Source organism: Cynocephalus volans, chromosome 5, assembly GCF_027409185.1.
Source record: "Cynocephalus volans isolate mCynVol1 chromosome 5, mCynVol1.pri, whole genome shotgun sequence".
Taxonomy (NCBI): Eukaryota; Metazoa; Chordata; class Mammalia; order Dermoptera; family Cynocephalidae; genus Cynocephalus; species Cynocephalus volans.
Window position 1 is genome coordinate 146027283 of NC_084464.1, and position 15694 is coordinate 146042976.

Sequence of the window (15694 nt, forward strand, 5' to 3'; positions counted from 1 at the left end):
TAACCCTAGAGACCAGTCCTCTGACCCCTCCCTCTCCTTTGCCCATCACATGCAGGTGATTTCCTTGTTCTTTTACCTCTTCACCTTGGCTCTGCATTTATTTTCTTTCCTACCATCCTCTGCTTGAGGCCCTTATTAACTCTGGGTAGTACCACTGAGGAAACATTCAAGGTATTTCTGCTGTTGGTAATCTTCTTAATACACCATTGTGCTGATAGGATGTTTCTCCTTTTCTGTTTTCTCCAGGGAAAAAAGACATTACTTTATTTAATACTGCTTTTTTTTTTTTTTCTGTGAAGCTACAAGTTTACAAGCAAGGAGAGAGCTGCCCCAGGCCCCGTGCCTCCCACCTCCCCACTCAGCACACTCCCAACCTGTCCCCCAGTCCTGCCCAGATCTTTGATGGGAGGGGTCCCCAACTCTGACAGGCTTGTAAAATCCTGAGGATGTTTTAAAATAAAGGAAGAATGAAGGAATGGAGAGAGGGTAAGAGAGAAAGAGGGAGAGCTCCTGTGAACAGCACTGCAACCAGCTTCTGCTCCCTCCTCATTAGGAGAATAGAATAGTTTAGTCAGGTCCCTCACCTTAGGGCCACTTGGGGGTGGTTCACTAAACAAATTGTGTGTGGGGGGTGGAGTTAGTGCAACTGTGCAGCGCCGCCACTTTGGCTGGAGTTGACTGCCTCAGGCAGCCACCACACATGCAGCCATGCTCTCCAACCTATGGCTTCCAATTCCATTCTTGCCAGTATGTAATAGTTCAGCTTATTTTTCTATATTATCTTGTATCCTTCAACATCGCTAAACTCAATTATCACTTACAGGAGTTTTTTAAATGTCATCAGATTTTCTACATAGACAATCATTTCATCTGCACATAAAGACAGTTTTACCTCTTCTTTCCAGTCAGGGTTTATTTCTCTTTCTTGTTTGCATGGACTAGCTTGAGCCTTCAGTAAAATATTAAATGAAAGAAGTGAGACTATATATCCTTGTCCTATTCCTGATCATATGAGTAAAGTGTTTCATCACTAAGTGTGATGCCAGCTGTAGGTTTTTGTAGATGTCCTTTATCAAGTTGAAGGAGTTGCCTTCTATTCCTCATTTTCTGAGACCAAAATCGGGTGTTGAAGTTTGTCAAACCTTTTACTGTCTGTCTTTTCAGATGATCATATGCATTTTCTTTTTCATTTTGTTAATATGGTGAATTACATTGAGTGATTATCAAATGTTGAACTAGCCATGCATTCCTGGGATAAACTCCACTTGATCATTACGTGTTTTAATTTACATATCACAGAATTTGATCTGTTCTATTTCTGCTTACAGTTTTTTGCCTCTATGTTCGTGGGCAATATTGGACTCTAATTCTCTTTTATTACAATGTTTTGTCTGGCTTTGTTTTTTGGGTAATGCTGGCCCCATGGAATGAGTAAGAAATTTTTCCTTCCTCTTCGATATTCTGGATGAGTTACTGGAGCATTGGTATTATTTCTTCTTTAAATATTTAGTAGACAACCAGTGAAGCCATCTGGATAAGGAGTTTTCTTTTAGATAAGGTTTTTAATGACAAATTCACTTTCTTTAATAGATATAAGGATTGTCAATATCTCCATTTCCATCCATTTCTTCTTCAGTGAAAATCTTTAAGCAATTGATCCATTTCATCAATCATCAGATATATGGACATAATGTCATTTTTAATATTTTCTTCTTATTTTTTAATGTCTGTGAGACCAGTAGTGATGTCCTCTCTTTGATATCTAATGTTGATAGTTTGTGTCATCTCTCCTACATCCCTGATCACTCTGACTACTGATTGACCGATTTTCATAATCTTGAAGAGAATTTTGGCTTTATTTATTTTTTTCTATTGTTTTTCTCTTTTCTATTGCATGGGTTTCTTCTCTAATCTTTATTATTTCCATTTTTAAAAATTTTCTTTAGTTTTAATTTGCTCTTCTTTTTCTAGTTTCTTAAGGTGGAAACTGAGTATGTTATTTTGAGACTCTGACTGATCTCATCTAGGTATCTTGTGCTATAAATTTCATCCTTTGTATTGCTCTAGTGGCATCCTGCAAATTTTAATGTGTTGTGTTTTCATTTTTATTCAATTCAAAAAACTTTCTAAATTCCCTTTGATTTCTTCTTTAACTCATCAGCTAATCATAATGTGTTTATATAGGTTCCAAATATCTTGGAATTTTGCAATTTTTGTTTTTGTTGTTGTTAGTGATTTCTAATGTAAATTTCTTAGGTCAGAGAACATAATTTGTATGATTTAAATTATTTTAAATTTACTGAGACTTGTTTTACAGATCAAATTATGGTGTACCTTGATAAATGTACTGTGTGCACTTGAAAGGAATGTGCATTCTGTTGTAATGGAGTGTTTTAGAAGTGTTAATTAGGTCAATTTTGATGGATAATGTTCTTTATTCTTTATCTTCTATAGCCTTACTGAATTTTGGTTGGCTCGTTATTTGCTATTCTCTACTATATTTATGAATTTGAATATTGATTCTTGTACTTTTGTGTTTGCTTCATGTGTTAACAAGCTGTTATTGGGTTCAAGAAAGTTTAGGATTGTTACATGCTCCCAGTGAATTTTCCTTTTTATCATTATGAAATCACATTTTTTTTATTCCTGGAAATATTCTTTGTTCTCAAATGTACTTTTTATAATATATGTTTTGATTAGTATTAACATCGTATATATTTTTTCCTTAATTTGTGTTTTGATATTTAAAGTGAATTTCATATAGATAGCACATAGTTAGGTTTTGTTACTTTTTATCCAATCTGACAATGTGTCCTTTTTATTGAGATGTTTAGGTCATTTACATTTAAGATATTAATATTGCTAAGTTTAAATCTGTCATTTTGCTACTTTTTTTGTTTTTGTCTTGTCTCTTCAGTGTTCCTCTTGTTTTCTTCCTGTGTTATATTATGGATAAATTATTATATTATTTTATTTATCAATATACAATGAAATTGATTTTTGTCTCCCTTTACCGAAGCCTCCCTCCCCCCTCCCACTCCGCCCTCCCTCCCATCAACCTCATATCTGTTCACTTGTCTTAACAACTTCAAGGAATTGTGGTTGTTTTGTCTTCTTCCCGCCCCCCCTCATTTGTTTGTGTATTTCTTTATTCATCTTTAGCTCCCACAAATAAGTGAGAACATGCGGTATTTCTCTTTCTGTGCCTGACTTGTTTTACTTAATATAATTTTCTCTAAGTCCATCCATGTTGCTGCGAATGGGAGTATTTGTAGATATACCACATTTTCCTTATCCATTCATCTGATGATGGACATTTGGGCTGTTTCCAACTCTCAGCTATTGGAAATAGTGCTGTAATGAACATTGGAGTGCAGGTATCCCTTCGACATGATGATTTCCATTCCTCTGGGTATATTCCCAGCAGTGGGATAGCTGGGTCATATGGTAGATCTATCTGTAATTGTTTGAGAACCTCCGTACCATTTTCCATAAAGGCTGCACCATTTTGCAGTCCCACCAACAGTGTATGAGAGTTCCTTTTTCTCTACCACCTCACCAGCATTTATCATTCACTGTTTTTTGGATATTAGCAATTGTAACTAGAGTGAGATGGTATCTCAGTGTGCTTTTGATTTGCATTTCTCGAATGCTGAGTGACATTGAGCATTTTTTCATGTGTCTGTTGGCCATTCGTATATTTTCCTTTGAGAAATGCCTGTTTAGCTCCTTTGCCCATTTTTTAATTGGGTTACTTGGTTTTTTTTGCTGTGAACATGTTTCAGTTCCTTGTATATTCTGGAAATTAATGCTTTGTCAGATGTATATTTTGCAAATATTCTCTACCACTCTGTTGGTTGTCTTTTAACTATTAATTATTTCTTTTGCTGTGCAGAAGCTTTTTAGTTTGATATAATCCCATTTGTTTATTTTTCCTTTGGTTGCCAGTGCTTTTGGGGTCGTATTCATGAAGTCTGTGCCCAGTCCTACTTCCTGGAGCGTTTCCTCTATGTTTTCTTTAAGAAGTTTTTAATGTTTCAGGTTGTATATTTAATTCTTTAACCCATTTTGAGTTGATTTTGGTATATGGTGAGAGGTATGAGTCTAGTTTCATTCTCCTGCATGTGGATATCCAGTTATGCCAGTGCAATTTGCTGAAGAGACAGTCTCTTCCCCAGTGTATAGACTTGGTGCCTTTGTCAAGATCAGATGGCTGTAGGTGTATGGGTTGATTTCTGGATTCTCTATTCCATTCCATTGATCTGTGTTTCTGTTTCTATGCCAGTACCATGCTCTTTTGGTTATTATAGCTTTGTAGTATAGTTTAAAGTCAGGTAGTGTTATACCTCCAGCTTTATTTTTTTTTGCTCAAAATTGCTTTGGCTATGCATGGTCTTTTCTTATTCCATATAAATATTAGGATAGTTTTTTTCCATTTCTGAGAGAAATGTCATTGGAATTTTGATGGAGATTGCATTAAATTTGTATATCACTTTGGGTAGTATGGACATTTTCACAATGTTGATTCTTCCAATCCAAGAGCATGGATATCTTTCCATCTTCTTGTGTCCTTTCTAATTTCTCTCAGCAGTGGTTTGTAGTTCTCATTGTAGAGATTTTTCACATCCTTGGTTAACTTTCTTCCTCAGTATTTAATTTTTTTGGTGGCTGTTGTAAATGGAGTAGCTTTCTTGATTTCTTTTTCTGCATGTTCACTATTGCAGAATAGAAATGCCACTGATTTTGGTGTGTTGATTTTGTATCCTGCAACTTTGCTGAAATCATTTATCAACTCAGAGGTTTTTTTTAGAGGCTTTAGGCTGTTTGATATATAGGATCATGTCATCTGCAAACAGGAACAGTTTGACTTCATCTTTTCCAATTTTTAAAAAATTTCTGCTTATCTCCTCTGTTGGATTTTAACTATATCTCTTTGCTTTGTTTGGTGACTTCTGTACCAAATACGAGTTTATAGTACACATCTTTCACCTATCACAGTCTGTGCTCTTATGATAGTATATCAGTTCACATATAATTAACAGAATTCTAATAGTATATTATTTGCCCCCACCTTTATACTGTTGTTGTCATACATTTGATTTTATGTCACAGACGTTTCATTACATTATGTGTCTATGTAAGTAATTAATTATACTACAAATATATTTTAAATATAAAATAGCCATGTAGTTACTACTTCTATTTTTTAAAAATTTCTTTGTATATATTCATATTTCAATCTGGCATCATTTTTTTTTTTCTGCCTAAAGGCCCTTTTAAATTTTTTTTATTGTGTTGAAGATTTTTGCTCATAATGCTACTAGCTTTTGTATGTCTGGAAAAAAGTGGTTATATTCATTTCATTTTTAAAAGATATTTTCAGTAGATGTACACTTGTAGCTTGACGGATTTTTTTTTTCAGTTCTTTAATGATGTTCCCCATTAACTCTTCACTTGCGTTGTTTTTAATGAGAAATTTGCTGTTTTCCCTTTTTTGTTCTTCTGCATTTAATAAGTGTGTGTGTGTGTGTGTGTGTGTGTGTGTGTGTGTTTTCTTTAACTGCCCTTAAGATTTTCTTTTCACTATTACCTTTAAGTTATTTTCTTATGTTGTATATAGGCATGGTTTTGTACATGTTTCTTGAGTTTGAGGTTCATTAAAATTCTTGAATCAGTGAGTTTATAGTTTTCATCAAATTTTAAAAAATTTTTGACGATTATTTCTTCAAATAATATTTTTCCTGTGTCCAATCCCTCCTTTGTTGATACTCATTACACATAGGTTGCTAGAAGTCATCTCAGAGGTCACTGATACTCTGTTCATTTTTAATTCTTTTTTTTTCTTTTGGATTATTTCTTATCTCCTCAAACTTATTCATCTTCTTCATTGTCTAATCTACCTTTAATTAATACCTTTCTTGTATATTTTTTTCCTGTTATATATTTTAGTTTTCATTTCAGGTATTTCAGCCATCTTTTTTATCTTCTTTGTCACTACTTAACATTTTGAAAATATGGAATAGAGCTATAATACCTATATTAAATCCTAATTAGGTAATTTTAACATCTCTGTCAGTTATGGGTTTAATTCAATCCATTATTTTTTCTCTCCATCAATTTTATATTCGTGTTTTTTCTCATGCTTGATTGCATGGCAAACATCGTTATTTTACCTTGATGGATATTTTTGTAGTCCTATAAATATGGGGAGCTTTTTTCTGGGATGTAGTTTGGTTGCTTGGTCCTTTCATATCTAGCTTTTAAGATTTGCTAATTGGAACCAGAATCATGTTTTATACAGGGCCAATTATTCTCCCTGACTGAAACAAAATATGTCTGAATACTTTTCCCAGTGTCCCATGGGTATAGTAACAATAAGAATAGTCTTGGCTTTATATGAGTCCTCCACTTTTTTGCAGTACTTTTTTCTCTGGCCTGGGGTAGATTGCCCATATGCACATTTGCTAATAAATACTTTGCTGGATGATCCTAATAAATACTTATGGTTGATCTTCTGAAGATCTCAGGAGTCCATTTACTTAGATAATATATTTAGCTTTGAAATCTTTTATGCAACTTGTAATTTTAATAAATTAAATCATTTACTAGTACTTGGGTATATTGCTATGTGAATAAAATAACTCTGTGAATAACTTTGATTTTTCAGTGTCCCAAGTTTGAATTTTCTTAAATTCGGCAACCTTTGTTTCATAGTATTCCCAGTTCCTAAATCTTCCTGGATTACTTTTGTGTTTTAAAATGATCTCATTCTCAGAATTGATGAGACAGGAATAATGTGCTTTGAATACTCAAAGGATTCCAACCACGCTAGAGCAGCAGGTACATTCTGCCAGAAAACTTCAAAGTCATGCTGTGCTGAGAGTTTCAAAAGCAACATTTTACATGGCCATTTGAAGTCTGCAGCATATTTGACACTGGGCTGTATTTGAGCATTCTTTATATTGTGTGCATAGCACTATTGATGATCTTGTTGGGTTGGTATAAGACACCTCTAGGAGGGTGTTTTTAAGTAATCTTCAATACAGATGGAAACAGATTTGATGTGTTTCAAGGAAAGTAGGCCAATTATTGATAAAACTTAACAGCTTAAAGGAGGATGCTAGAACATTTACTTACACTTGGCAGAATGAAGAGGAAAGGAAAGCATAATCTGAGGGGAGCCATTATTTTTTAAGAAATTAGATCTCCTTTTTAAATATATAGATTTTAGGATTTTGAGTGCCCTGAATGAGGTAACTTTATAATGATTTTGATGGATACAAAACTACCATTTCAAAATGATTGCATTGTATAATTATAAATATAGTAATAAAAAATTAAAAATCAATTTCTTTGTATCTGTAGGCTTATACCAAAGCTTAATAAAACACATTATAATGTGCTACTTCCTGTCTTGATTTTTCTATTAACATTATGAAAAATGTTCCATTTTTCCATGAAAACTACTCTAGTCATCTTTACCTCTTATATATTCTTACATGCTACTTAGGAACACTCCTTGATGATTATATATTCTCGGACATTTTTTCCACCAAGATAATGAATTGAGATTAAAAAGTAATTATAATACCTAGAAATACTTATATAAAGAATAAAAATCCTCAGGATCCAGAAATGAGGAAGAAATTGAAGAACAGAGTGTCATGGCTCTGAAGAAAGTCTTATCAGTTTTTTGAAACTGGAATCTTTTAACATTTTCAGGACAAGATTCTTGAGCCAAGTGAAGGAAGAAAGTGCCCCAAAGTTAGATAAAGGCATGGATTTCCACAAGTTTCTCTTTATAAAGGTGAATGAGAAAAATCCATCTAAGTGCAGGGAGATTATAAGAAAGCTACTTTTCTCTGCCTTATGTCAGGCTGAAAAAAAAATTCATTCTTGAGAAATGGACACTGACTGAGACTTGCACAGGTTTGAGACTTGCTTTTACAGTATCTATTGGTTCCTGGATGGCTTATTCATTTGGCATTTCTGACAAAAGAAAACTTAATATTATATTGAAAGAACATTCTTTCAGCACAGGATTGCCTTGGAGAAAGGGCACTGGAGAAGAAGAAAACCCTGATCAGGATGAACTTATACAGCAGAATATAAAAAAGATAGGCGAAAGTCATAATAAACAGGCAAATCACGTGTTATAACTTTAAGGCAATAGAAAAATAATCTGCAAATAATGTAGTATGTGTATGCTTATAATGATTAAAGGTAAAAAAGAGGAAATCCAAATCCTGAGAGAAAGATTACAGTCTTTATATCAATCGATGCTAGTACTCAATGCTAGCTGTAATATCAAACAATCCCCAAATCTCAGTGACTTACACAACAAAGGATATTTCTCATTCATACCAGAGTCTGATCACGTGTTTGGTGGTGCCTTCGCATGTGCTGACTAAGGGTTCCTGGCTACATCTATCTTCTGATATCACCATTTTGTAGGTGGTCCACACAGGATTCAGCCATACATCAAGCAGGAAGAAAGTGAGAAGTATCTCAAAGAATGCTCTATGAGCCTGAACATGGGACACAACATATCTACCCACATTCTTTTTTCCAAGACACCATCACACAGTACCAGCCAAACTAGAAAAAATGAAAACAGGATTGTTGAACATCTGATTAATCTCTACCTACACATAAAAATTGAAAATAGTTCTCATTAGAACTTATACAAATGTAAAATAAAGACATTCATTCTTTTATTTCATATAAAGAGATGATAGATTTCCTACCTTGTCCCAGCACTGTTCTGGTTGCTGGAGATAGAAGAAATGAAGAACAAAAAAAAACAATGTTCCTACCACTGTGCAACTCACCAACTTACTTGTGGAGACACACAATAAGCACATAAAGTATTAGTGAGAGAATTGTCAATTGCTATAAAAATAAAGCAATATGAAAGGATGCACAGAGGTGAGTGTTGCTTTAAGGGAGAGGTGTTCAGGAAAGTCCCTCTGCCAGCCCTCACCCCCAGGAAGTGCTATTTAAGAGAGACTCTAACCTCCTTGTTGATAAATTTAGCATTTAGTTGTTTTTACTTCATCTTTGCTTGATCTACTAGCAGTGTTTGAGTCTGTTGCTCATTCCCTCATTTTTGAAAAAATTGCTTCAGCTGGTTTCCAAGGCATCACCTTCTACTGTGTTTTTCCTACCTTACTCTATTAGTTTTCTACTGCTGCTATAGTAAAATACCCCAAACGTAGTGACTTAAAACCACACAAATTTATTGTTTTGGAATTCTGGAGGTAAGTTTACAATGGTCTTGCTGAGCTAACACCAAGGTTTCAGCAGGGCTGTGTTCATTTCTAGTGGCTCTAGGATAGAATCCGTTTCCTTGCCTTTTCCAGCTGCTAGAACCTGCCCATGTTCCTTCATTCATGGCATCCTTTCTCTGTCTTCACAACCAGCAATTTTGCTTCTGTCCATTCTCCAGTAGTTATGTTTCCCTTTGATGTCTTCTGTCTCCTTCTTGCAATTTTGAGGATCCTTGGGATTATGTTTGGCCCACCCAGATAATCCAGCATAATCTAACCATCTCAAGACACTTATCTTAATCACACAAACAAACTCCCTTTTGCCATGGAAGGTAACGTATCCACAAGTTCCAGGAACTATGATATGTATATATTTGGGGGCCGTTATTCTGTCAACCACATTCAGTGACTGCTTTTTTCTCCATTTTCTTGGATGTTTCCTCCTTATCTCTCTGATCTTTAAGTACAGAATACCAGGACAGATATACGGCTGTGCTGACTGTTAGAGTATTGAGGTATTTTTATACTTATTGGTAAGTAGCGTCAAGAATAACCTTACCAATAACTCTGAGACTGAGACATTTTTGCCTCTTGCCTTGAGTCCCTGACCCATCCTGAAAACTTTACATCCCTGCCCCCACCACTAAAAGTGAGAAATGAATCAAGTCTGGCATAGCGGGAGGCTTTGAAGACACTGGCCCAGCATTGGGGCCAGGCCTCATTTAGATCGGTCAGTGCTCAGTCCATACCAGTTGTTGGGTGTTCTGAATAGCACCCCTGGGAGTGCCTCGTCCTTAAGTAGTCATTTTCTTGGTGATATCATCCCATCTTCAGACTTTAAATACCATCTAAATGCTGATGACGCTCAGAGTTTCATTTGTAGTCCATTTTATTTCCTCCCAAACCTCAGAATCATATTTGGATGTATTTTAGGCATCTAAAACAGTTTGTCTAACACTGAACTGCTTTCTTTATCCCCCCCCCAACCTCAATTTTGCTCCACCCCATGGTCTTTTGTCAGGAAATGCACACTCTATCTACTTGCTGTACGTTAAAAATGAACACAAAATCTGACTATTTCTTGCATTCTCTCCAGTTACCAGCCTGGTCCAAACACCCATTTGTTCTCACCGGTTACTTCAAAGCTTTCTACGTTGTTCCTTTATCTTGCTTGGTCTCTGCTCAATATAGAAACAAGAATAATTATCAGATTTTAGTAATATCACGTTGTACCCCCACTCAGAGCCCTCCTTTGGCTTCCTGTCTCACTCTGACTAAAGACCAACACCAATCCCTCGGCTTAGATCAGCTTTATTACAATCCTGGCATCGCCAGTTACCTCTCTGAAATGATCTCCCTTTACCTCTCCTTCCACTCTCTTAGCTTCAGCCCCACTGACCTCTATATTATTCTTAGAATAAGCCAGCATGTTCTCTGAATCTTCTTTGCTGTGTACACTTGCTATTTCCTGTGTCTGGAACATTCTTCACGTGGATATCCACATGGTTTGATCTATCACTTTCTTTTGCTATTTATATCAATATGACCTTATTGTAGACACTTTCCTTAACCATTGTTTTAAAAATTGACTACTTTAACTCTTCAGTTCCCCTCCCTTGTTTTACATTTCACCTTAGCATAGTGAATGTATACATATATTTTCCTATATGTTTTACTTAATTTATGCTGTTTATTTTGTGTCTAGAACTCACTAGAATATGAACTCTGAAAGGGTAAAGATTTTAGTCTGTTTTTTGGTTTTTTTTTTTTTTTTTCAACTGCTTGTCCCAGGGTTTGGAACAGGGTTCCAGGGTTCTAGCCTCCCAAGTAGTTAAAACTTGAAAAATTAAACAAAGTTTCTATTTTAGACTTAAAAATTCATAAGAATAAACAAAAAGTAATATTCAAGGTTTAGAGGTATAATAACTATAATATGCTAATGGTGAGAATAGAAAACAGGTCCAACTCCAACATTTTTGTAAAAAATTTATCAAAATATGCCATAAACTTTATGTATATACATCAATAGAGTAAGGCTCTTTATTACAATTTATCCTAAGGAAATAATTAAGAATATGTGCAAAGATATAGCAACAAGGACAGACAACATAGTCTTTTATAAAGGTGAAAAAAATTAAAAATTAAAACCCTCAATTTTCCAAATATAGAAGCTTTAGTTATATGAAATGTAGTGTATTCATACAGTGGAATATTATGCAGTCATTAAATTTGTGTTTAGATAAACATTTATGGACGTGAGAAATATTAACAATAAACTGACAAGTAGGAAAAAGCAGTCTGTAAAACATATGCAGAATGATTTTATTTTTGAAGAAAAAATCTATATCCTGTATATTGGTCTGAGAAGATATAAAATTGTTAACGATGTCATATCTAGAGTGGGGTGGGTATGTTTTCTTCTTTATCACAGTTTTCTTTTAAAATAATAATCACCTAGTACTTTTACATGAGCAAAAATCAAAATTTATATTTGTACTGATATTCCAAAAGCTATTGCTAGTGTAAGTGTGAAGGATTTTCTTTAAATGTGAATTGTACATAAATATTCTTCTGTGTTTATAATAACAGACAATACTCTGTATCTATTTTTTAATGTCCTGTATCACAAAGTAGTAGCTAATGCTCAAAATTTGCTTATAGATTAATCTCTTTGGTGTCATTTTAATCTTTAGACACCTAACGTGGAAACTGTCTGGCCACAGGTATGACATTGAAAAAATGTGTTTAACATGACTCTGCCAGTAAGATGATTACATTTATATCATGCAGTTAGTTCGATATGTTAGCTCAGAGATTTTAATTAAAATTAACCCATCCACTCTCTTTCTCACTAGTCTGTACCCTTTTGACAGTTATGTACAACCTACTTCTGTTGAACAGAAGAAAGGGAAATTCCCAATCTGGCCAGAGTGGAGTGAAGCTGACATAAATGCAGAAAAGTGGGATGCAGGCAAAGGTGGCAAAGAAAAGGACAAAACAGGGAAAAGCCCTGTGTTTGTAAGTAGACTTGAATGTGACTGGATTTCACTTTCATTTTAAGTTTTATAATGGAATAAGATTTGTTAACATGAGAGTATATTCATTTTTCTTCCCCACAATCTCCATTTAAATGAGAAATTTTGTCTTCGTCCACCTGCCCTCCCTGCATCCCCAACCACCACCTCCACCTTGTCTTTCCAAGTCTTAGTCCTGAGCTTTGGTGAATCACATTTGGGTAAATGGGAGGAAAGAGATATGACCAAAAAGTCATATTGATATAAAGGGGAAATTAAGATATAGAACAGGTTAACCAACAGATTTTGGACAGAATTGGGAACCAGGCTTTTAGAGAGGGTGTTTTAGAGAATGAAAGTCCACAGCAGACTGGTAAGCTGTTACCTGGAGGTTATAGGGAAGATGTTTTTTAAAAGGGATGTTACTTTGAGATAAGAATTGGATCTCTCTTAATATCCCCCAAAGACATGTGTGTAAAAATCTGAGTGGCTATTTGTTTAATTTTGGTCATGTGAACATGATGTGTCCTTCAGATTGAAGCTATGTGGAGCTCCTACATTTTCCAATTATATTATTTTAGATTCTTTTGCCACTTTGAACATTTGGGTATGGATTGCATTCAAAATACGACCTATTTATTTGGTGCTGCAATTCATTTTAAAAATGTATAGAACATAATATAATTTTCAAAATACAAACAAACCTGCCAGTATGGCTAGGTTGAACTCTGGTGTCCTTCTTTGCACACTCTGAAATGGCAAATATTAACATTTAAATTTTGTTCACAAAATATAGAAGCACAAACTACATACTTCATATCAATGAGTTGTTTACAAAAGACATTTAATAAAGGTAACCAATTGCTGACGTTTTTAGAACTCAAACAATTTCCAAATTAGATATGTGAGAGGTGATGCATTCTTTGTACCATACCTAGAGTGATGTCGAGTGATTACGGAACTTTTAGATGCAAAGGGTTTTTGAACTCTCCAGGTTCAAATGAAAATGGTCATATCCTGTGTATTTTTAGCAGCAATTCAAAACTTACAGAGATTGTGTGTGTATGTATGTGTGTGTGTGTGTGTGTGTGTGTGTGCAGCTTTCAGAATTTATATCAGGAGGATTGTGCAAATCCTCAGTTGGTCAGTTGAGCTTTGAAAAAGACCTAGAGATGAGTCACTCCAAATTGTGAAGATACAACAGGGAAGTGAAGGGCACAAATGCTTGAAAATTTTGAAAAGGATATAAATAAGAACATTTTAGGGAGCTTGGAGTGCAAGCATGCCTTTATCAGATGACTTTGAAAAAAAAATCTTACAAACCTCTAGAAAGGCGCGTATAAAATTCTGGCACTTATCAGTGTTTATAAAGCAAAGGCAAGTCTGCTGGAAGAACATTCATTTAAGGAGAACCAGAGTGACTGGAGCAGTAGTAAGTGAGCTTGTTTCCTTATGTTCCTTTCATTTGGGGCAGTGTATACAAATTAGGCTGGCTGAACATCAGATCCCAAAGTAGAACTGTGGCCCTTGGACTAAGGAGCTCAATAAAACTGCATAGTTAGGGAAGCACTAGACCAACTTGTGCTATGAACCGGGCCTATCCAAGGGAGTGTGACACTGCAGACCCTTAGCCACCATCGCATTCTGCCACTACAGCTTTCAAAGGTAGGAGAGCACCTGTTCTAACTAGAGTGCAAAGTTCTAAAATCTGGGATAGAACCATGCTCCCCACTCCTGGTCCTGTCCCACAACCCGAGAATTCACGACTTATAAAGCAGCAGCCCCTCCACTGGAGTGAGTGGTGGACAGTGTCCAAGCCTTGTAATGGCATCTCTATGATGTGGGGCTTGGTATCTCTTAGCCCTGACTTGCAACATTCATATTTTACCAGGATTATACCAGGATTAATTGTCTTAAGCATCCAGCCATAGCAGATATCCTTGGAGTTTTGCAGAAGACCATAGATGGTGGTTAGTCATCAGAAAATCAGCCTCAAGTCCAGAGTAAGGTCTTACTTCTTCAGCTAAGTAGAGGCAACTGAAGGATACAGCGAATGAACCAAATTGAAATGTATATGATGGTACCTCACAAAGCTCATGGAAAGATTTGTATTATCTTCTAATTCTATTTTTCCACGAACTTTTTGAAGTACCCTCATATGGTGAAGAACTGTAACGTAGAGATAAGAAATACACCTGAAGCAAGATGACATGGAAAGATTACCATTAACATTTAACGTAAAAGGCTCAAATCCTGGAGGAAAGGGAATCACAAACAGGTAATTTCCACATTCTCCTTGGGATTTTGTTGTTGTTGTTTTTGTTCTCAAGAACATTTATAAATTCAGGCATGAAGATTAGAGGTCATGCAGATTGTAGTGGCCAGGGGCCTGTGTCAGTGTCTCTGGGCATGAGAGGGAGAGGATTGCCTGGGACTGCAAAAGCAAACAGAACTTAAACCAAAATCCAAGGGGTAACTGCAGAGAAGTGATCTGAAAATTCTGCATGTATTATTTTAAGGTATTTGTTCAACTCCTAAGCTCTGTGTGTGGAGGGCAAGCCTCTGAGCAAATCAGCAAAAAGCAGCAGGTTGGAGACTAAATAACAGGAAAAGATTTTATGGTGCTATGGTCAGAGACTGGAATTTAGGGTGCATGATGGTCAAGTGACCCTGATAAACGCTCCAGCCATTCAGACAGTGCCACAGAATGGCCATGGCATTCTTTATGAAGTGAGGGAAAACCAAAGTTATAGCAGCCCTATCAAACCCTGAGGCCCAGTGTTGACTGGGTAATGTTCGTCTTGTACTCTGCATACCAAAAGAGAATAAAACCCTCCTATCTGGAGGAAGACATCATTATCTAGAACCTGTATTAATCTTTATATCCAATGTGTATCATTCAATCAAAAATTACTAGGCATGAGGAAAAATAGAACAAGTGACTAAAAACCAAGAAGAAAAAATCAGGTAAATAGAAACTGATCCACAGGTGACTCAGATTTTGGAATTGTCAGATAGGGGACTTTAAAATTACTAAATTAATATTTTCAAGAAAAAGGAAAAATCAATGTGAGGGAATCCCAGCAGTCTAACATAGCTCCTGGAAACCTCAGTCAATTTTCCAGTTCTTTCGACAATCTGGCTGGATGTTGAGGTGCCCTTGCCTTTATTAAAATTATCCCAGTGTCATAATTGTGACAATAAACCACATGTTACAGATAAACATGTACACTTGTAATGTTTAAAGCTCAGACAATACCCTCAAATATAACTCATTTCTGAGTCTTCACCAAACTTAGGGTAAAAATATGATTATTATAAAAACCATCAAACAATGTTTATTTGTCCCTATTCTTATTAACTCAGGTGAAACTTAGTTAACTTTCTTTTCCCCATACAGATGGTTAATAT

At 35.4% G+C, this 15694-nt stretch overlaps 1 protein-coding gene across 1 annotated transcript in view; it reads left to right on the forward strand.

Annotated features, from left to right (window-relative positions):
- ADGB (androglobin) overlaps positions 1 to 15694 on the forward strand; it is a 168768-nt gene that overhangs the window by 8947 nt on the left and 144127 nt on the right. Inside the window, exon 2 of the mRNA XM_063098032.1 lies at positions 12125 to 12287. Within this exon, the coding sequence (XP_062954102.1) occupies positions 12125 to 12287 (163 nt within the window). The remainder of the gene's footprint in view (positions 1 to 12124; positions 12288 to 15694) is intronic.